Source organism: Ornithodoros turicata, chromosome 1, assembly GCF_037126465.1.
Source record: "Ornithodoros turicata isolate Travis chromosome 1, ASM3712646v1, whole genome shotgun sequence".
NCBI classification, from domain to species: domain Eukaryota; kingdom Metazoa; phylum Arthropoda; class Arachnida; order Ixodida; family Argasidae; genus Ornithodoros; species Ornithodoros turicata.
The window spans coordinates 30148598-30169729 of record NC_088201.1 but is presented as its reverse complement, the minus strand read 5'-3'; the positions used below and the strand labels follow the sequence as shown (position 1 = coordinate 30169729).

The window sequence follows — 21132 nt, the reverse complement described above, 5'->3', positions numbered from 1 at the left end:
TGTGACACATCATTATTCGAACGCACCCCTGAACTGCTATGCAGACCTGAAGTTTGGGGAATGACATTAAACCAACAACTCTTCAAAAATGTATTCCTTTTTCTTTAATGGTAAAATAATGAAATACAACATATCAGATCTTTATATCTTTAAATTAACCCCTCTGGACAGTATTTTCCATGGTATACTCACATCCAGAAAATGACTAGTAATAATTTTGTTGTGTACAATACAGGCAAAATACAATTAAGCTGCAATATCTAAATCACCATTAAAATATCACTGGGATCAATGGAGAAAAATAACATAAATGTTGTGACTAGGTTCATCAGACTACTAACGACAAGCTTGAGCTTCTATCCATAGTGGGGACACAGCACAAAACTTTGCAGAAGATTTAAACATGAAAAGCCATTCTCTGAAGAGAGAAACTGCCACTTCAAAGGTAGGGAACCACAACCAGTAGAAAACACGCATAGTGAAATAGTCTGTCTAAAAAAAAAAAAAAACTGAGGGCCATTCGCCACTGGCCAACTGCCTGATAACTTTGAAAAATAGCGAGACAGAAAAGGAGACAATAACCCTATGATAGAGATTCCATCCTCCATTCACAACCAGTAAATGATGGTGTGTGAAAGTTCTGCATTTGGCTTTCTTCCTGAGGCCCTGCTTACAGAGAAGTAGTTGTGGACTCAGTGCATCTGTCTGCTCATATTATGGTGACATTGTTCAGTTATATTATATTGAGTGATACAACTTACAATTTTGTTCACACTTGCGAACTTACTTGCCACCATGTAGTGCTCAGAAGGTTAACCTTCCCAACTATGCTTATACAAATTCTGATACACAGCTTGCAAGTAAGGCTTCAAAATAAGCCTAGTGGCTACAGCCTACACAATTTGGTCATCCATGCCGAATGTTCAGACGTTGTGCTCGACAATCCGAGATTGCTTTAAAAAATTGTGCTCTATTACTTCAGTGTGGCAATGTCTTCCCCCAAGGTATTTTTGATGCACACACACAAATGTGTGCATGGCCACTATTTTAAGTTCACAGAGGAGTAAAAGATGTTTGTTTCTTTTCCTGTATTTATCCACACAGCAAACACTACAAATGCAGGGATGTTCAAAATTTTTAATAAGGATCCATGCTTTTGTCATAGTCATTCAAACTATGATGCCTTTTTGCCTTGAAGGTATATAACTCGCTCAAAATTTTTTTTTAAGAAAAGCAATTCTGAACCTGCAAAAAATTGCTTCCCTGCTTGCGCTTACAAGGGGAAAAAAAAGTGTCAAGTTGGAGTGGTTGTGACAAAAGCAGGGGTGCTCACAAATTTTACATTGGTTTTGTCCTCCTTTATTACCTGAAAATGGCACTGAAGTAGACCAAATAGTACCAAATACCATGGAATGAACAGAAATGAATGAATAAATAAATAAGAACCACAATTTAGGGGGAAGGGGTATGGTCGAGTGCAACATCTGGGATGTTTGGCATGGAATTACCTTATTAAAAAATAGTACAATGTTGTTTTGATTCTTGCAGGTGATACCTAATCAAAGACACAACCAGTGTGAATGTCGCAACCTATTTTTTAGCTCTTGCTTTTCGCTTGTAATAGAACAGATAAAAATAAAAAATTAACATTGCTGAACACGTGTGCATGCATGTAATAATAACTCTAGTATGTGGTAAATTACAACAGTCCCAGATACTATCAAACATTGCAGTTTCTAATACATAATTCTAGCTTATTTTTGCTGCCCCATACCTATTACCACAGATTAATATTTTGGCTATCTGGTAATATCTGTTTGGGCTAAAGAGATGCGCTATATCCTTGTGCTAGACGAGAGTCCAATCTTGATTACCTCTATTAAGTATATCTCTGCTTCGAAGTTCTCTAAAAATTCCACTGACTTTTGCAGCACTACATGTATGTGGATACCTGTAGTGCTGCTACAATAGATATTTTCAGGGGCTCAGACTTCCTGCTGTTGAAACACTTCATTGACCTGCTGTGTGACACGGACAAAGGTAGTTCTGCGAGCAAGCTCTTTTAGACGTCCAGCACCTGTGTAGGTGCATGCAGAACGTAAACCACCCAGTATGTCCTGTATGGTGGCTGAAACATCACCCCGATATGGCACGCACACCGTTTTGCCCTCAGAAGCCCTGCAAAATAGACATAACAGAAGGGCTCAATCTGTAACATCTGCAAGGGACAGCTCCAATAAACCAACTCATAGATCCGTAGAGTAATCAGATGACAATCAGAGTTGCATATCTATTAAAACACAAAGGCATTACAACTGCTGTTACAACGTCTACAAATGACTTATGATCAAAGAGCTGCAGTGAGAGACAGTTGTGCTTTACAGCAGGAACAAAGGTTTGACCAGATATAAATTGAAGAAAAATTAATTAAAAGTTGATTTACATGCTGCACTAAACTGAAGCTAATAGAAACAGCCACTGTCACCCTTACAGCATTAAGAAAAGGAAAGAAAGGATAAAATCTGTTATGTCTGACATGTGCATTGGATGGTCTGTCGATGAAACAGTTGCCACTCTATCCCACTGCACAATAATGATTGGTAGTTTATTAATGCCATTGTGAATGAATAAAAAGTATTTGACCTTGAAGATGTAGTCCAGTTTTCTCACAGATGTGGCTCATAACCAGAAGCTTTACCTTTGAAGATATCCTAACGAAACTTTGCAGTCATATATATTTTGACACACTGATCTCAAATGTAGTATCAGATTTGAAGTATCTTCATTAAAGAAAAATGTTATAAGATATTGAAATTTGAAAAACAGGCTCACCTCACTGTTACTCAATTTTAAAGTATAATAATCATGAGGCATTCTGAAAATATGATTTTCATGTAGCTGTAAGGTTACTCCAGGGGGTGATATTTGATTTTCTTTACATATAAAATTTTTAGTGGCAGGTTCATAAAACTTGGAAGAATCTAAATGGTGACTGAGTTAGGTCCCCCCTCCTGGGTGCAACAAATCACATCCTAAATTCTGAACAATAAAAATACTTTCGTCCCCTAGAGCAGCGTTTCCCAAACTTCTCGTTGTGTCGATCTCCCAAAACCACAGAGAATCCATTCGAGGACCCCCGTTAAGTATGATTCATGTTAACATTAATAAGGGACGTGAAGAAAGAAAAGGGAAAGAAAAGGAAAAACAAACAGACAAAGAAACGAGTCACCGCCATGCAGGAAATGAGAAGGTAGTATATTTCTGCTTCTTTAGTATCACAGTGTCACACATGAAAAACTCGCACTCGCCAAGACGGTCTTCAATCGTTGCGGACACCCACGAATACTCTCGGGGACCCCCGGGGGTCCGCGGACCACAGCTTGGGAACCACTGCCCTAGGGGCGATTTCATCTCAGATCAGGCAAGCCGGTCCCCTTTGGTCCTCCGATTTCGTTGATTCTTTTTTATGCTAAAGCCACACCTCTATGATGAACAGTGCCACTGGTCCGAAACTTGAGATCGCAGTAGTTGTCGAGAAAAAAATTGACGAGCGTGCCTGGGTGGCGTCGTGCGCTTCACAGAATCTTCCTCGGGTGGTACTTTGAGAGCGTCTCGTCCGCACCACGAACACGCTAGAGGAGCGCCAATTTTTTTGCGCATTCTACAGATGTCGGACTACCACTTAATTTAAAAAAACGGGCATTTCCTCTCACGAACTGTTCGATAAAAAATCGCGAAAACGCTCGTGAGCGCGATTTTACGCACATTTTAAACTTTTATTGCGGAAGAAGTACGCATGGCAGAATTACGAACTATGCACCAAATGAAAGATAATTAATTGCTCTTTCCAACGGCGTATGACACATAAATGTGAGTGTTACTGGAGGATAGGTAGAATAAGACGAACCATGCTGCCTCAGTGAAAGTACACGAAGTTCGTAGGTCAATTCCTCAAAAACCCCACCTTTAATTTTGGCAACAAAAATTGCATGGAATCCTGAATATATTACCTTTCCAATGGTGTAAAATTTGTGTGTTCTAAAAGTTTAGAACCGAAATGCCAGCGCCCATAAGGAGAGCAGGTACAACGCCGTCATGCGGTTCCAATTCTGGCCACCCTCCGGCGTTTGTACTGATCGTCGACGAAGGGAACCTGGCTTTCATCACCTCCTGTGCCTGAGATGGACATTTCGTGCCATATCGTATTTCGACTAGGACAGGGTGCAAAGAACAAACGTTGCTAGTATGTTACGTACATGAGGAGAGCAGGTACAACGCGGCCCGACGGTTCCATGTTCTTCCGTTCTAATCCTTTGTTTTCTGTTGACAGGCGCTTGAGATGTGGTCCGTATTTAACGACCTTGAAGCAGGGCAGCTGGCCTAATATATTGATCCGCATGTACAGGAATAATACAACACTGCAAGCCGGTAGAGTGGTTTATTTGGTGACTGGCTTTGCTATCGCTCACCTTTAGAGAGAATTTACGAAAGACACTAAAACAAGAGTAAAATATAGTTACAGTGCATGAAAGAGCCGTATGTACATTTTAAATACAAAACACAGCTGTGAAAGTGGAATGCGGAAATCGGGAACAAATGTCACCTATGTGTGAGCGGCATTACAAACTGGTCCTGTTGGAAAGCATAGATTTGTATGCACATCACCAGCCAGACGTAGTGTGCTGATCGTTCGGCGGGCTGAAAACAACGCAGCTATGACCAAGGTTCAAACATGTCCTCGGCGGTTCTTGCTAGCTGAACTCCAGATACTGCATGACCTTCAGATGCTTTGTACCACACATGGGATGAACGGATCCCTGTCACTGGCCGAACCAGTTCCCATTCATCCTTTTTCGAATTTCGAAAGGCTGCAACCTGAGCCGACGGAATGTGCAGCAATTCCGTTGCGTGTTCCTTCTTTTTGAGAGCGCACACAAAATCTTCAGCGGTTTGAATAGCTTCAGCAGGTGGACATCGCAAGTTATGCAAGCTTGCGATATGTTTCAAAGAGCCCCCGACACCATCGCACGCGTTTTTTCCATGGCCACTGGCAGAGAAAATCCATCGCAGCAACAAGTTGTTTTTCCCCATTTCATAGAGCTGGTATCTGTTCTTAAAGTGCGCTGCAGCACCGTCGGACACGTATATCACATGGGAAAACACGGGCAGGATGTCTTCTATAGCCTCGGTTATGTTTTGGAGGGCAAGAAGGGCATGTGCAGTATCGTGAGATAGGTCGTCACTCACTGTGGCAAAACTTTTTGTCGAAGACATGGTCGTTACAACACAGGTGAATAAGGATATTTGATCCGTCTTCCAATAACGCCCTTGGACCTCACTTGAGAAGTTGACTCTCCAGTTTTCTGCGAAATCGAAGTGCATGATGACATGTCTTGGATCCACGAAGGCCTTCTCGTTCCAAATGGCGCTTCTTTGTATGTTGTATATATATTCATGCTTGGTGTACAGAGCAGCACATTTCCTGACCGCCTTCAGGAATATCGATGCCTTTAGCGTTTTCCTAATGAGGTCACCAGATTCCCAGAGAGCCATATCAACGTCGTCGGCACGCTCGATCCTTAGCTTCTGTAGGTTGATTGTTTTGGCCCCTTGACAACTGCGACACTCTTGCAAAAAGCATGTCCTTTGTGGCTCAGGACATACAGACATCGCATTCAGTTGGTCTCTGCTTAGCTGGATGGATGACGCACTGTTTATGGCCGCGATGATCAAATCAAAGTTTGCGCAGTACAAACACACGCACTGTTCCGGACGTGGGTCTGTGCGAACCCACTTAGGCCGAAGTGTGTAGAACTTCGTCAGTCCTATATTGATGTCCGGATGAGCACTCTTGAGCAGGCTAAACGTTTCCCGTATAGAACGAGTCATAAAGCGCTTTGCAACAGCGACTCTCTTCCCGTCTCTGGTGACATGAATTACGTCTTTTTTGTTGGGACTTTGGACAGAACAGTCCTTTTCGTCTTCAAGATAGTACCGGAGTGCAACCTGTACGTCGTTTTCGCTGACAGGATGCCCACCATACTTGTCCGGCATCGCCCACACGCCCTGCTTCCCTTTCAGGCTTTTTGATTTTTCTATCACATATTTCGTTGCATCCGGGATCAGTCCTACTATTTCTTTTTTCGTCATGTTTTCAGGAAGAAGCGTAAGAATCTGGCATCTTCCTTGATTAGTGGTGCACTTCTGATAAGCGGTCCTGATGTTGCGCAAAAGGCTAGAACATCTTGTGCAGTCTTTTCCGGAGGTGGTCGGTTCGTCTATGTCATATGCATCACTTATTCTGCGGCTTATTGACCTGCTCAATGCGTCGCCAACTTCTCTCCGTTTTCGTGACGCATACGACGGCATTTGTTTCCTTTTGAGAGACGCCGGCTGCCGCAGCGGAGTTACGTCGATATTTGCCGTCGAAATACTCTTATTAATTTCTTCAATAATGTCCTCACTCTGAACATAGTCTGTGTCAGATAGAGCAACGGGCGAGGACTGCGATAGACCACTAATTGCTGAACGAAAGTACGCAACACAATTCTTACATAGTTGGTCCTCACCGCAGACTTCATCACGTCGCTCAGGGTCGAGAAGCGCCTTCAGCGCATCGATGTCAAGGCTTGACACAGTTGTGAATCCACTCTGGCGAAGAATCCTTTTCTGATGTCGACGTGCATAATCGGCACAAAACACACGTTCCTCACTATAAATGTTCCGAGCCATGGAGACGACTTCCAACGCTGACGAACCAAAAGTTATTCAGACACCTCACTCAACCGCTGCATCGTCGACGGCAGGTCCGTGCATTATTGGCCACACACGGCGACCAAACGAACCTGTCCACACCGCAGCAAGGTCATTTTTGTTAGGAAGTCTGGCGTCTGGTGTCCCCAGTGCGGGTTTGCTTATTACTTATAATCCGTATGTACATCCGGCAAAGGCGATGGGACGCGGGCACAAAGTTTGGGTGAAAGAGAACATAGCCTCCGCGTCACGCAACCTGATGCCAATGTTTCTTCTTTGCAGCCTGTCCGTTGTCGAAATACGATATGGCACGAAATCTCCATCACAGCACAACAGGTGATGAACTGCAGTGTAGCATAGATACGTGGAAGTCAGGTTCCCTTCGTCGACGATCAGTACAAACGCCGGAGTATAGCCGGAGTTGGAACCGCATGATCGCGTTGTACCTGCTCTCCTCATGCGCGCCGGCATTTCGGTTCTAAACTTTTAGAACACACAAATTTTACACCATTGGAAAGGTAATATAATCAGGATTCCATGCAATTTTTTTAACCAAAATTAAAAGTGGGGTTTTTGAGGAATTCACCTACGAACTTCGCGTATTTTCACGGAGGCAGCATGGTTCGTCTTATTCTACCTATTCTCCAGTAACACTCACATTTATGTGTAATACGTCGTTGGAAAGAGCAATTAATTATCTTTCATTTGGTGCATAGTTCGTAATTCTACCATGCGTACTTCTTCCGCAATAAAAGTTTAAAATGTACGTAAAATCGCGCTCACGAGCGTTTTCGCGATTTTTTATCGAACAGTTCGTAAGAGGAAATGCCCGTTTTTTTAAATTAAGTGGTAGTCCGACATCTGTAGAATGCGCAAAAAAATTGGCGCTCCTCTAGCGTGTTCGTGGTGCGGACGAGACGCTCTCAAAGTACCACCCGAGGAAGATTCTGTGAAGCGCACGACGCCACCCAGGCACGCTCGTCAATTTTTTTCTCGGCAACTACTGCGATCTCAAGTTTCGGACCAGTGGCACTGTTCATCATAGAGGTGTGGCTTTAACATAAAAAAGAATCAACGAAATCGGAGGACCAAAGGGGACCGGCTTGCCTGATCTGAGATGAAATCGCCCCTAGAGAATTTATTGTAACAGATGCACCAAACGAGAACGTAACTGTACCAAATACTTTGGAATTACACAAGTAAAGGCAGAGAGAGACTGGTACTAGTGGGGTGGTTGGCTCAAAAATGCAAATATTGGCTTCATTATTATATTTTGGGGTCAATTTTTTTTAAATGCTTTGGGAATAGCTACTGCAGATAACAAACTCTGTAACAAAAATGCTTTTGAGAAACATAATTTTTGGTCATTTTTTACCATTTTAAGAGCCACATCCCGCCTTAATACTGTATGAAGGGTAACTTCAAGGGTAACATAAAGTGGTTTCCAAGCTACTTTAAAAATACATAATTAAAATGCAGTCATGCATAGTCAAATGCAATTCTAAAAGGAACTATGTACCTGGAACTCTACTGCTCTCCGAGTGGAAATACTAAGGAAAATACAACATGCAGGACACTTGCAGGACACAGTAGGAGGAGGCAAGCTAGATGTTATGAACATCAAGAGAATGAAGAGGCAAACACAAAGACAGTTGTCTTCCCAAAAGGGTGACTGGAACAATTCCTACGAAAAATAGTACAGTAGAATCTCGATGATAGAATCATGGATGATACGAATTCTTTCCCGGTCCCGGCCGGAATGCCTATTCTTCCCATGTATTAGAGTTCAGATGAAACGAACGCGTTATCTTGCCTTTACGGATGATACGAACGAGCCAAGGTCAGAGGTCGTTCCCCCGTGACGCGTGAGCGCGCGATTACGTCATGCTGCTCCTTCTTTTGAAAAGGGAGGGAGATCCTCCCCAAGCAGCACAATGTACTGAAAGTTGAGTGCAATAGGGGTGGACGTATGTGTCTTATCAATGTTCTTTAGTTTCACGAGTCTGCTCAAAGCCTTCCACCTACCCGTCCACCCCTATTGCACTCGACTTTCAGTACATTGTGCTGCTTGGGTCACCATCCCCACCACGACCTCCCTTACATCATGTTGTGCAATGCAAGCAATGACTCTCCCTTTGGTGGTGGTGGTGGTGTAGATAGATCAAAGGGATTACACGGCCCGGAACCTTGTCACCTTATCTCTGTTTTGACCTTTTTACCCCCCTCGCAGCAATAAACCGCGAAGCTGTCTGACATCGCACTGACAGAAAACAGCGACCAGAACACGTGGAGGGACCATATCAGGACAACTTTTTCACCATTCCGCAAGTCGGCTTCACCTAGCACCTGTGTGCTTTGGGAGAAGCTCGCTTTAGAACACTATCAGAAAACAGCGACCAGAACACGTGGAGGGACCATATCAGGACAACTTTTTCACCATTCCGCAAGTCGGCTTCACCTAGCACCTGTGTGCTTTGGGAGAAGCTCGCTTTAGAACACTGTCAGAAAACAGCGACCAGAACACGTGGAGGGACCATATCAGGACAACTTCTTCACCATTCCGCAAGTCGGCTTCACCTAGCACCTGTGTGCTTTGGGAGAAGCTCGCTTTAGAACACTGTCAGAAAACAGCGACCAGAACACATGGAGGGACCATATCAGGACAACTTCACCATTCCGCAAGTCGGCTTCACCTAGCACCTGTGTGCTTGGAGAGAAGCTCGCTTTAGAACACTGTCAGAAAACAGCGACCAGAACACGTGGAGGGACCATATCAGGACAACTTCTTCACGATTCCGCAAGTCGGCTTCACCTAGCACCTGTGTGCTTTGGGAGAAGCTCGCTTTAGAACACTGTCAGAAAACCGCGACCAGAACACGTGGAGGGACCATATCAGGACAACTTCTTCACCATTCCGCAAGTCGGCTTCACCTAGCACCTGTCTACTTTGGGAGAAGCTCGCTTTAGAACACTGTCAGAAAACAGCGACCAGAACACGTGGAGGGACCATATCAGGACAACTTTTTCACCATTCCACAAGTCGGCTTCACCTAGCACCTGTGTGCTTTGGGAGAAGCTCGCTTTAGAACACTGTCAGAAAACAGCGACCAGAACACGTGGAGCGACCATATCAGGACAACTTCTTCACCATTCCGCAAGTCGGCTTCACCTAGTACCTGTGGGCTTTGGGAGAAGCTCGCTTTAGAACACTGTCAGAAAACAGCGACCAGAACACATGGAGGGACCATATCAGGACAACTTCTTCACCATTCCGCAAGTCGGCTTCACCTAGCACCTGTGTGCTTGGGGAGAAGCTCGCTTTAGAACACTGTCAGAAAACAGCGACCAGAACACGTGGAGGGACCATATCAGGACAACTTTTTCACCATTCCGCCAGTCGGCTTCACCTAGCACCTGTGTGCTTTGGGAGAAGCTCGCTTTAGAACACTGTCAGAAAACAGCGACAAGAACACGTGGAGGGACCATATCAGGACAACTTCTTCACCATTCCGCAAGTCGGCTTCACCTAGCGCCTGTGGGCTTTGGGAGAAGCTCGCTTTAGAACACTGTCAGAAAACAGCGACCAGAACACGTGGAGGGACCACATCAGGACGACTTCTTCACCATTCCGCATGTCGGCTTCACCTAGCACCTGTGTGCTTTGGGAGAAGCTCGCTTTAGAACACTGTCAGAAAACAGCGACCAGAACACGTGGAGGGACCATATCAGGACAACTTCTTCACCATTCCGCAAGTCGGCTTCACCTAGCACCTGTGTGCTCTGGGAGAAGCTCGCTTTAGAACACTGTCAGAAAACAGCGACCAGAACACGTGGAGGGACCATATCAGGACAACAACTTCACCATTCCGCAAGTCGGCTTCACCTAGCACCTGTGTGCTTTGGGAGAAGCTCGCTTTAGAACACTGTCAGAAAACAGCGACCAGAACACGTGGAGGGACCATATCAGGACAACTTCACCATTCCGCAAGTCGGCTTCACCTAGCACCTGTGTGCTTTGGGAGAAGCTCGCTTTAGAACACTGTCAGAAAACAGCGAGCAGAACACATGGAGAGACCATATCAGGACAACTTCTTCACCACTCCGCAAGTCGGCTTCACCTAGCACCTGTGTGCTTGGGGAGAAGCTCGCTTTAGAACACTGTCAGAAAACAGCGACCAGAACACGTGGAGGGACAATATCAGGACAACTTCTTCACCATTCCGCAAGTCGGCTTCACCTAGCACCTGTGTGCTTGGGGAGAAGCTCGCTTTAGAACACTGTCAGTAAACAGCGACCAGAACACGTGGAGGGACCATATCAGGACGACAACTTCACCATTCCGCAAGTCGGCTTCACCTAGCACCTGTGTACTGTGGGAGAAGCTCGCTTTAGAACACTGTCAGGAAACAGCGACCAGAACACGTGGAGGGACCATATCAGGACAACTTCTTCACCATTCCGCAAGTCGGCTTCACCTAGCACCTGTGTGCTTTGGGGGAAGCTCGCTTTAGAACACTGTCAGAAAACAGCGACCAGAACACGTGGAGGGACCATATCAGGACGACTTCTTCACCATTCCGCATGTCGGCTTCATCTAGCACCTGTGGGCTTTGGGAGAAGCTCGTTTTAGAACACTGTCAGAAAACAGCGACCAGAACACGTGGAGGGACCATATCAGGACAACTTCTTCACCATTCCGCAAGTCGGCTTCACCTAGCACCTGTGTGCTTTGGGAGAAGCTGGCTTTAGAACACTGTCAGAAAACAGCGACCAGAACACGTGGAGGGACCATATCAGGACAACTTCTTCACCATTCCGCAAGTCGGCTTCACCTAGCACCTGCGTGCTTTGGGAGAAGCTCGCTTTAGAACACTGTCAGAAAACAGCGACCAGAACACGTGGAGGGACCATATCAGGACAACTTCTTCACCATTCCGCAAGTCGGCTTCACCTAGCACCTGCGTGCTTTGGGAGAAGCTCGCTTTAGAACACTGTCAGAAAACAGCGACCAGAACACGTGGAGGGACCATATCAGGACGACAACTTCACCATTCCGCAAGTCGGCTTCACCTAGCACCTGTGTGCTTTGGGAGAAGCTCGCTTTAGAACACTGTCAGAAAACAGCGACCAGAACACGTGGAGGGACCATATCAGGACAACTTTTTCACCATTCCGCAAGTCGGCTTCGCCTAGCACCTGTGTGCTTTGGGAGAAGCTCGCTTTAGAACACTGTCAGAAAACAGCGACCAGAACACGTGGAGGGACCATATCAGGACGACAACTTCACCATTCCGCAAGTCGGCTTCACCTAGCACCTGTGTACTGTGGGAGAAGCTCGCTTTAGAACACTGTCAGAAAACAGCGACCAGAACACGCGGAGGGACCATATCAGGACGACAACTTCACCATTCCGCAAGTCGGCTTCACCTAGCACCTGTGTGCTTTGGGAGAAGCTCGCTTTAGAACACTGTCAGCAAACAGCGACCAGAACACGTGGAGTGACCATATCAGGACAACTTTTTCACCATTCCGCAAGTCGGCTTCGCCTAGCACCTGTGTGCTTTGGGAGAAGCTCGCTTTAGAACACTGTCAGAAAACAGCGACCAGAACACGTGGAGGGACCATATCAGGACAACTTTTTCACCATTCCGCAAGTCAGCTTCACCTAGCACCTGTGTGCTTTGGGAGAAGCTCGCTTTAGAACACTGTCAGAAAACAGCGACCAGAACACGTGGAGGGACCATATCAGGACGACTTCTTCACCATTCCGCATGTCGGCTTCACCTAGCACCTGTGTGCTTTGGGAGAAGCTCGCTTTAGAACACTGTCAGAAAACAGCGACCAGAACACATGGAGGGACCATATCAGGACAACTTCTTCACCATTCCGCAAGTCGGCTTCACCTAGCACCTGTGTGCTTTGGGAGAAGCTCGCTTTAGAACACTGTCGGAAAACAGCGAGCAGAACACATGGAGGGACCATATCAGGACAACTTCTTCACCATTCCGCAAGTCGGCTTCACCTAGCACCTGTGTGCTTGGGGAGAAGCTCGCTTTAGAACACTGTCAGAAAACAGCGACCAGAACACGTGGAGGGACCATATCAGGACAACTTCTTCACCATTCCGCAAGTCGGCTTCACCTAGCACCTGTGTGCTTTGCGAGAAGCTCGCTTTAGAACACTGTCGCGCGACTCGCGGGTGGAAAGCACGTGCTGGGTCTTTCATATCATCTCGCGAATTTGGGCAGCATTGGCCAAAGACGGAGACACAAAAGTGTTACGACCGACCTCTTTCACTGACAGTAATGAAAAATGAACAATCACTGTCTATTTTCTTGCCTCAATTTTTATTTTGGTTTATTTTCGTTTGATACGAATTTCGGATGATACGAATTTTTTCCGCTACCCCGTGAGATTCATATCAACGAGATTCTACTGTATAGTGCAATATTCTTGTGACGGAATGAACCAAATTACTTCCAAGCATCATTGTGCATGTCATTCTGTTTCCTGAACTTCCACGACTCTGACACGACTATGTAACTCACCATATTGTTAACACTGCAATTTTGTGAGCAAGCTAGCGGTTTACTTGCAGCCACAGATCTGCGTGTCACAGCGGGAGCTCACCACAAATTCTGACCAGAAAAATTGTCATGACGATATTGTGAGTACCTCCTTGAATATTTCTCCATCTGCTTCCATCCCGTCCTTTTTGCAAGAAAGTACGGTAGTCATTTTTTAATCATTTATCATAGTGTATGTCAATCATTACGGTGCATGCAGTTGGGGACATTTTGCATTCCTATTGAATTTTGCTTTTATTGTCCGTTTTCAGCTATGTTTTGTATCATGTTTGGTACGCGTACGAGTTGCATTTGGGGCTAGTATTTGTTTCGGCAGAGATTTTCTGGCATTTTGCCCCAAAAGTTCCCCATCCACAAGGATTCATGGTACGTATGCTGCTGTTACTCGCAGAGACTGCTACATTAAAGGTACAAGGAAATGATGAAAGAACACTTTGGGAAATCACCTATGTGCAGAGTGGCACGACCTTTGAGGAACGGCCCAATCTACTGACATGATGTTTCATGCGCCCAGCATGGTGCAGTTTCCAACAAGCAGCCTTGAGCGAGCCATCTGATTGGCACTGGGTTCCATAGCATCACTGAGTGATATCAACACCACTCATTACGGGATTGCAGAAGGAGCGCGAGGTATTCCACAGGGCATGTAGATCAAAGACCTGTCGTGTCTGCTACAGTTCAGCTAGGGTAACTGTTTTTATGCAATAAAGCATGCTATTTGTTGTACAAGATGACGAAGCCAAAGACGAAAAATTTATGGAGGTGTCTTGTACTGCTCATTTGCTCCTTTTGCATAGTCTCAAATTCAAGTCTCGCTGGCTCCATCAGGTTAGTCCACAATAAAAACATATTCTACATTTATGTATAATATTGTAAAATATGTTTGGTTTTCCAATTCAAGTGGTTCATATAGAACGCCTATGCATAAGATACACTCACCTGTATTCTGCAACTCCTCCATGGTATTTCTGCATTGCTGTGGCAGAACTCATGCCATAGAAGCTCTTGTACTTCTTGCCATCTTTTTCAATGATATCTCCTCCACTCTGATCATGTCCTGCCAACATTCCTCCAAGCATCACAAAGTCTGCACCAGCTCCAAATGCTTTGGCAACATCCCCAGGGCATGTACAGCCACCATCCTAAAGGAAAGAAGTGATATTTCGTGAGTGTCACATCAGGGAAAAGGGGTGTGCAGGCTATGGGAATAGAGTATACAAAAGCGCAAATAATGAAGTGAAAATCATAACGAGGCAAAATAATAATAAAGCCATAATAATATTGCGCATTGCACCAGTATTATCAAAGGCAGGTCACCAATGTCACCCAACCAAATCTCTATATACAATGAGAACTCTAGGCGTGCTAAAAAGAAACATGAGTCTGCATGATTTTCAAGAGAAGGGGTACTTTGGTAACCCTGCGAAGCCTGCGGATTAGGTCAAAGAAGAATGTTTTCATAAATGCATATCCTGCATATAGCTAGGGTTCAGACTTTTCAGTGTTTTCATTTGACAAAAAATGGGAGGCCCCCACCGGAGCCCTCAATTTAAAAAAAAAAAGAAAATTGCATTTTTCGGGGGTTCTCTGAAAGGTATCTCCGAATAAGTCAATTTTCCGGAAATTGAAAACTCTGGCGAATGCCTCCCAAGCATAGCTAAATGACAACACCGACAAGTCAGAACCCTGCACGTAGCACACACATGATGTTCACAAAAACAAAATTTTCATTTTGTGACACTTCATAAACATTAGATGATGTTCTCAGGAGATGTAAAAGTACAGAAATGGAACAATAACCAGAAGCTTCATTTGCTGAAGACAATCACATATGCCCTCTACTTTTTAAACACATCTTTGTTGAATGATTGAATGAAGCAAACTGAGAGGCAGGGTCTATCAAGGACACCTGCACACAAGCCTGGTTAATGTTAGCAGATGGCAACTGTCACACACTACTAATCATTCTGCTCTTTTGTTCAGATAGGTCCATTCATTGTCAAGCAATTATTCTTTAGCTTGTATCGTTGGTCAGCACACTGCCAAACTGAGTGTTGCAGTCAATATATTGTAAAATCTCAGAACAGACAACAAACAATTTGTGCACAAAAAGTCTTATAATCCTGCTGGATGATGACACACAGATTGCTTGCTTAAAATGTATGGTGGAATTTCATTTGGACAACAAGTACTCAGGGCCCCAATCTTGAACTCGCACATAGCGAGCGTTATCTGTAAAGTTGATTCAATTTGAGTACTGCTGTGTGAGTGGGCAGCATGGATATGTTGATGCCAACATGACCTTCGCAACTGGTGGCTCATATGGGCCACAAAGCGGTTGATCTAGCCAGCAGATCGGCACCTACTCCAATAATCTCCATCGCTCTAAAGCATGTGGCCCACCAACATGGAATGAATGCTGTCCTTCCTGCGTTCCTGATGCAGACGGTTTCGGCTCATTCACATAGCAAAACTCGGCGATGGATATTTCAACATATGTGCTCCTTGCAGGATTTTTAAAAAACAGAATAGCTTTCAACGAGGTCTGTCTCCCATTCTGCTGTCTCACTTTTTCCAAAAGCCCCTAATTAACGAGTTAATCAATGAATTTTAGGTAAGTGGTCATCTAGTAGTTACGTGCTCTCTTACATAGGGAATGTCCACTTGGCTGTACAACCCACCTGCGAAAACGCTATCTATGCTGCTGTCGTAGCTTTTTTAATAAAAAATCTGTAATAAATAAGAAAAAAAAAGTATAATATGCAGGAAAGCCCGATTATACGTAGCGCGGTTTTCATCCTGGAGAGTATAGGCGGAGCAGTACCTGCATCGACATATCTTGCGCAACGTGTATGATCAGCAAAGTGTTGAACATCTGTTGTTCTTTCCCTAAACTAAGTGAAATAAATATATGTGGCAGGAGCGTTTGACTCCAAACCACTCTCCTGTGAAAGTTTTTACTCAAAATCATTGTAGTTCCTAAGTTATCTGTATTTTGTCGTGGCTGTGAGAGCTTGCAGCGCGGGGAAAATCCACAGTGAGGAAAATACTAGAGAGCCTCTCATCCGCTCCCATGACGTCGTGTGACGTTCATTCTGGTGTGGTCACAATGGAGCGAAGATGACAGCCATCGGCCAGGCAATGGGTGGGAACACCCTCGTAACGTCACAATGTTGTCACGTGACATCTTGCATACGCCTCTGTGTGTGCAATGCCAGTACTAAATTGTACCGCACAACTTCACACAAAGTAAAACAGAGGTCTTGGTAAAGTAGGAGATGCATTACAGTTTCCAACAAAAATATACGATCTGGTCCGTTAAGAGCGAACTATCCCTCCAAAGGGCTTGTGACACTTCAACTTCATCTCAAATTAAGCCCGATAAAAGACTGTTATTGGCATTGATTGGATTGGATTGGCATTGTCATTGGAACCTGCATTCTAAGTTTTACAGCACACAGGCACAGTACGCAGTTATGTTACTGCTACCAAATTAAAATGAAGGGAAACTGCTTACAGAAATAATGTGTCCTTCCAGACCATGAGCTGCATCTGCGCACTCTATGACAGCACTTAGCTGTGGATATCCCACTCCAGTTTTTTTGCGTGTAGTGCATACAGATCCAGGTCCAATTCCTACTTTGATTATATCTGCTCCGGAAAGCAAAAGTTCTTCCACCATCTCCCCAGTCACCACATTCCCAGCCTACAGAAGAAGAGTAATTCACATGAGTAATGTACTGTAAACACATTTATATTTGCGATGTATTAATTTTCGTGATTACAACATAATCTAAAAAAATTGTAGTCGAAAATAAAGTCACACTGATTCTGGAATAGGGTGCTAAGAGAGACACACACATTTATGTGTGCTCAATCCCATGCTCTGTGAGCTGCAGCCAGTCCTGCTTGGACGTACCCAGATTGAATCATATCTTTGTGTTTAGAGACTTCTTCAAAAGCCTCTATTAATCATGCAGCATGGAGGAGCTTGATGGTGGCCACCTGGAGGTCCACCTTGATACGGGAAGGCGAACAGCCATTGTCCATCATTACTTTTGCACGCGCAGTGTGCCAGTTCGTGAATTTGTGCCAAACATCAATTTTCAACAAAGAATTTGCTCACGTTTGACATTGCTGCCTTGACGGATAGGCTTGGAGGCACTTTGCAAGAGGAAGGATTTCGCTCGCCAATGACAATTTTAAGATTTGTAAAAAATTATCAATGCAAAAAAAAAAAAAAAGAAAATAATGGTCATAGTACATCCTTTGTATACTCAGATGCTTGCAAAATGTTTACCATTTGCTTCTATTATTACAGCAGTACAGCAGGGAACTACAGAGTAACAAAAAAAAAAAAAAAGAGAGAGAGAGAAAGAGAGACTTTCATTCGAACAGCACACTTGCACTTTAAACAGTCCATGCCACTCTGCGGTAATTTTAACAAAAACATGAACTTGCAAACATGCTCATCCTGGCAAACTGGTAAAAAAAATAGATGATTTTTCTGACTAGAAGCTAATATGTTTTTTTCAAGCACGTTTCTCAATGAATATTAAAAATAAAAACTTCAATCACAGTGTTCTTCTGTGAGAGACGGTGACTCCCATCTTAATTTTTGCTTCATTTCTGTACAACTGTCTTCACCACCTATACTGGCTCCAAGACAAATCTAGCTGCCATATTTTAAAATTATTTCAATCATACTTAGAAGAACGTAAACAATACGCCAATTTGGGACGCCGTGCTGAGTAATCTTTGGAAAATATATATTGCAGAGCCCCACAAGGAAGTGTACTGGGACCTCTTCTATTAATTATATATCTTAATGATATAATCCAACTTGGTGAAAACTATGAGCTCATTTCCTATGCAGACGACACGAGTATTTTTTAGCGGTTCCAATATAGATGCAGTTGATGTTGCAAACGGAGTGCTAGGGAACTGGAAGAATGAATCGATCAAAATTGTTTATGCATTAATACACGTAAAACAAAGGTTATCATCTTTCGCCCCAAAAATAAACTGGTGAATGTAAATAAGATCGTACTATATTCCAACTCTTCTCTTGAAATAGCTAAGTCGGTAAAGTGTCTCAGAGTTATTTTTCACTAACAATTGCTTTGGGATGAGCATATTGATTATATTGAAAATAAACTCTGCAAACCTGTAGGTATAACTGCTAGGTGTAGACATGTGTTTCCGTATAGGATTAAGTTATTGTTGTTTAACTCCCTTTTTATGTCTCACTTACAGTACTGTCATTTAATTTGGGGAACTACTTCAAAGGAGAATTTAAATAGATTTCTAGTATTGCAGAAAAAAATCATTCGAATTATAGCTAATATTGGCTACCATGACTCTACTGAAAAGTACTTTAAGCTGTTTTAACATTTTAAACGTGCTCAATTTGTATGAATACTGTCTAGTCTGCTTGTATAGGAAAAGGTCTAAACGTCCAAAGCTTATTACGTTCGAATTAAAAGAAGTTACCCACAATTTTTGTAAGATAAAACTTTGGAATGTCCCTCGTGTAAGAACGAATTATGGGTAACAGGCTCTGTCACATAATCTGCCAATCATTTTAATTCGCTTTGTTGAAAATCAGGTTGAAATCAATCCAAAACACTTTTTTTGCTTGCACACTGCTCTTGCCTTTTAGTGTTCGTTTTATATGTCTGTACAACGTACTGTATATGTATGTATGTTGCTTTCAAGTGTCAAAGGGGCTGGGAGCTTGTCAAGCTATTCTGCAGCTTTTTTCTGCAACTCCTCATCTGTTCTAGATGAAATAAAAGATTGATTGATTTACAACCAGCCTTTCTTGGCCCGTTTTTATGAACAGGAATGGCATGAGCATCTTTCGTTCATCTGGTAAAAGACCTCTAGATTACGACTTTGTGTACATTAACAAAAGGACACAGCAAAATAGGAGAAGCACAACACGACAGCACTTTGGGGATATGTATACCATCAGGCCACCCGCCTTTGTTTCACTGAGGTTCCGCAGTACTGCCTCGATACTGCTTCCACTAAGTTAGACTGGTTTCATGTGTGGGACAGTGCTTATGTATGATTTGGAGCCCCAACTACCCTTGAGTAAAGATACATTTCTATTACAACAGTGGAACCCGAGACACGGAATAAAAACAGAAGACGACAAGATTTTGAGATTTTGTCGTCTTCTGTTTTTATTCCGTGTCTCGGGTTTCACTGTTGTAATTATGTAGCAGCTTGCCTGCGCCCTGGCCCTTCTACAACAGAAGTTGTTCAGGTTGCTTCTTTTTTTAACATTTCTTTCAAATCTATGGTGGGTGGTATAACACTACATGGCAAGTTCGGAGCAGCGTGTCTCAACCTCACACCTATAATTTAATTTCATAGTAACTGCAAACGGGCAAGGGCGAACTGGTAACATCCTGACTGTAAACAAATCCATGACAGAGGGAAGAAAGGGGGGGGCAGGCAAAAAGTTATCAAATGACAACTTTTTGTCTGTTGTCTACATCTGACATAAGAATCTACAAAATTTTAAGAGGGCTACCAGACAGCTTAGTTGAGTTCGGTATATTTTATCCAAATCAATATGGGATTTGCAATGTGAAACCCTGCACATGCTGAAAAATAACTTAAAAGTACACACACAAACCTCCGTTCTATGACATTTTTTTTCTGTTCTTAACGTCTTTTACACCCAACCTAGAAGCTATCAGTATCATGACTAATGTTTTAACATACACATTTTCCACATATACCAAGAACATGCAGAGCTTGTTGGTCAAGGAACATTAATACAACACAGATATCTGTCATTGCTTTATCTGTGCTTCCTAATATGCTATTTGGGGGATGTAGAATGAATAATGTTTGTACCATGATGGTGTGTTCAGGGAATTCTTTTCTGACCATACGGAGGAACTGAACAAATACTTCGGAGTAACCATTTGCCACATCTAAGCAGATGAAACGCAAAGCAGGAATTGCTCCCAGGACTGCTTTCAACTTCTCATAATCTGCTTGGCCACAGCCCGAACTTAAAGCAACATTCTGTAAGCAAAAAAGGGGCTATAAATATACCTACTAAAATGTGGTACTACAGTGAACAGGCTCACCTCTATGAGATGAGGATTCATTGTACAAAATTCTTGCCATTCTTCAACTGAATAATGTTTATGCACTGCCGTGAACAGTGAGTGCTGAAAGGCAAGTAAGTAAGATTGCTATAAAAAACCCACAGAACATTTCCACAGGTGTGTGACAGTAAATGATTGTATATTTGGAAATAAGAAGTTAAAAACAGTTCTAAATCACACCACCTTTGCAAACACTTTTGCCATTTCAAATGTTCCAACTGTGTCCATGTTGGCTGCAATAATAGGAATTCCATTAAACGAGGCCTTGGAATTTCTGAACTTGAAGGACCTTGTCAAATCAACCTGCAATGATTTGCAAGCGTGAGTGAAGAGCAAGGCTTCATAGTAAAAGACTAGATGAGGTATCCTTTGATACTATCCACCGTCACGACTAAGGACAATGCATGCAGTCCAGCCGCTGCAGCGATAACAGGGACCCGTTACCTCAGCCCTGCTTTTCAACGTGCTCCGCTTTGGTCTGAGGAGGACGTCCTTGAAATCAAGTTTGACGTCGTTATCGATACGTGGCATCTTTGCTGCTGAGTTGATATCCTATGTAATCTGATGATGTGAGCGATGTGACCCGACCGAGACCTCCTCATGAGCCGGCCGCCGGCTACGCGAACGACCGTACCGTAGCCCGTAGCCACCGCCGGCCA

The 21132-nt window shown here is 43.7% G+C and overlaps 1 protein-coding gene across 1 annotated transcript; it reads right to left on the bottom strand.

The window, feature by feature from the left end:
• Positions 1 to 81: 81 nt before the first annotated feature.
• LOC135377834 (GMP reductase 2-like) lies at positions 82 to 21127 on the bottom strand. Its single transcript, XM_064610538.1, has 7 exons — positions 20918 to 21127; positions 20657 to 20776; positions 20453 to 20536; positions 20214 to 20387; positions 16858 to 17046; positions 14280 to 14482; positions 82 to 2178 (listed from the first exon to the last, which is right to left on the bottom strand). Exons 1-7 carry the CDS (start codon positions 21002 to 21004, stop codon positions 1986 to 1988), a joined length of 1050 nt encoding a protein of 349 aa, XP_064466608.1. The 5' UTR covers positions 21005 to 21127; the 3' UTR covers positions 82 to 1985.
• Between the last annotated feature and the right edge of the window lie 5 nt (positions 21128 to 21132).

Bases quoted from the DNA above. Each gene is read 5' to 3' on its own strand.
- LOC135377834 (XM_064610538.1), bottom strand. From the start codon at position 21,004: ATGCCACGTATCGATAACGACGTCAAACTTGATTTCAAGGACGTCCTC. The intron at 20,777-20,917 runs GTAACGGGTCCC...AAATCATTGCAG, and splicing joins CGTTGAAAAGCAGGGCTGAG to GTTGATTTGACAAGGTCCTT. The intron at 2,179-14,279 runs GTGAGTGTATCT...TCTATTTTGCAG, and splicing joins GGAGGAGTTGCAGAATACAG to GGCTTCTGAGGGCAAAACGG.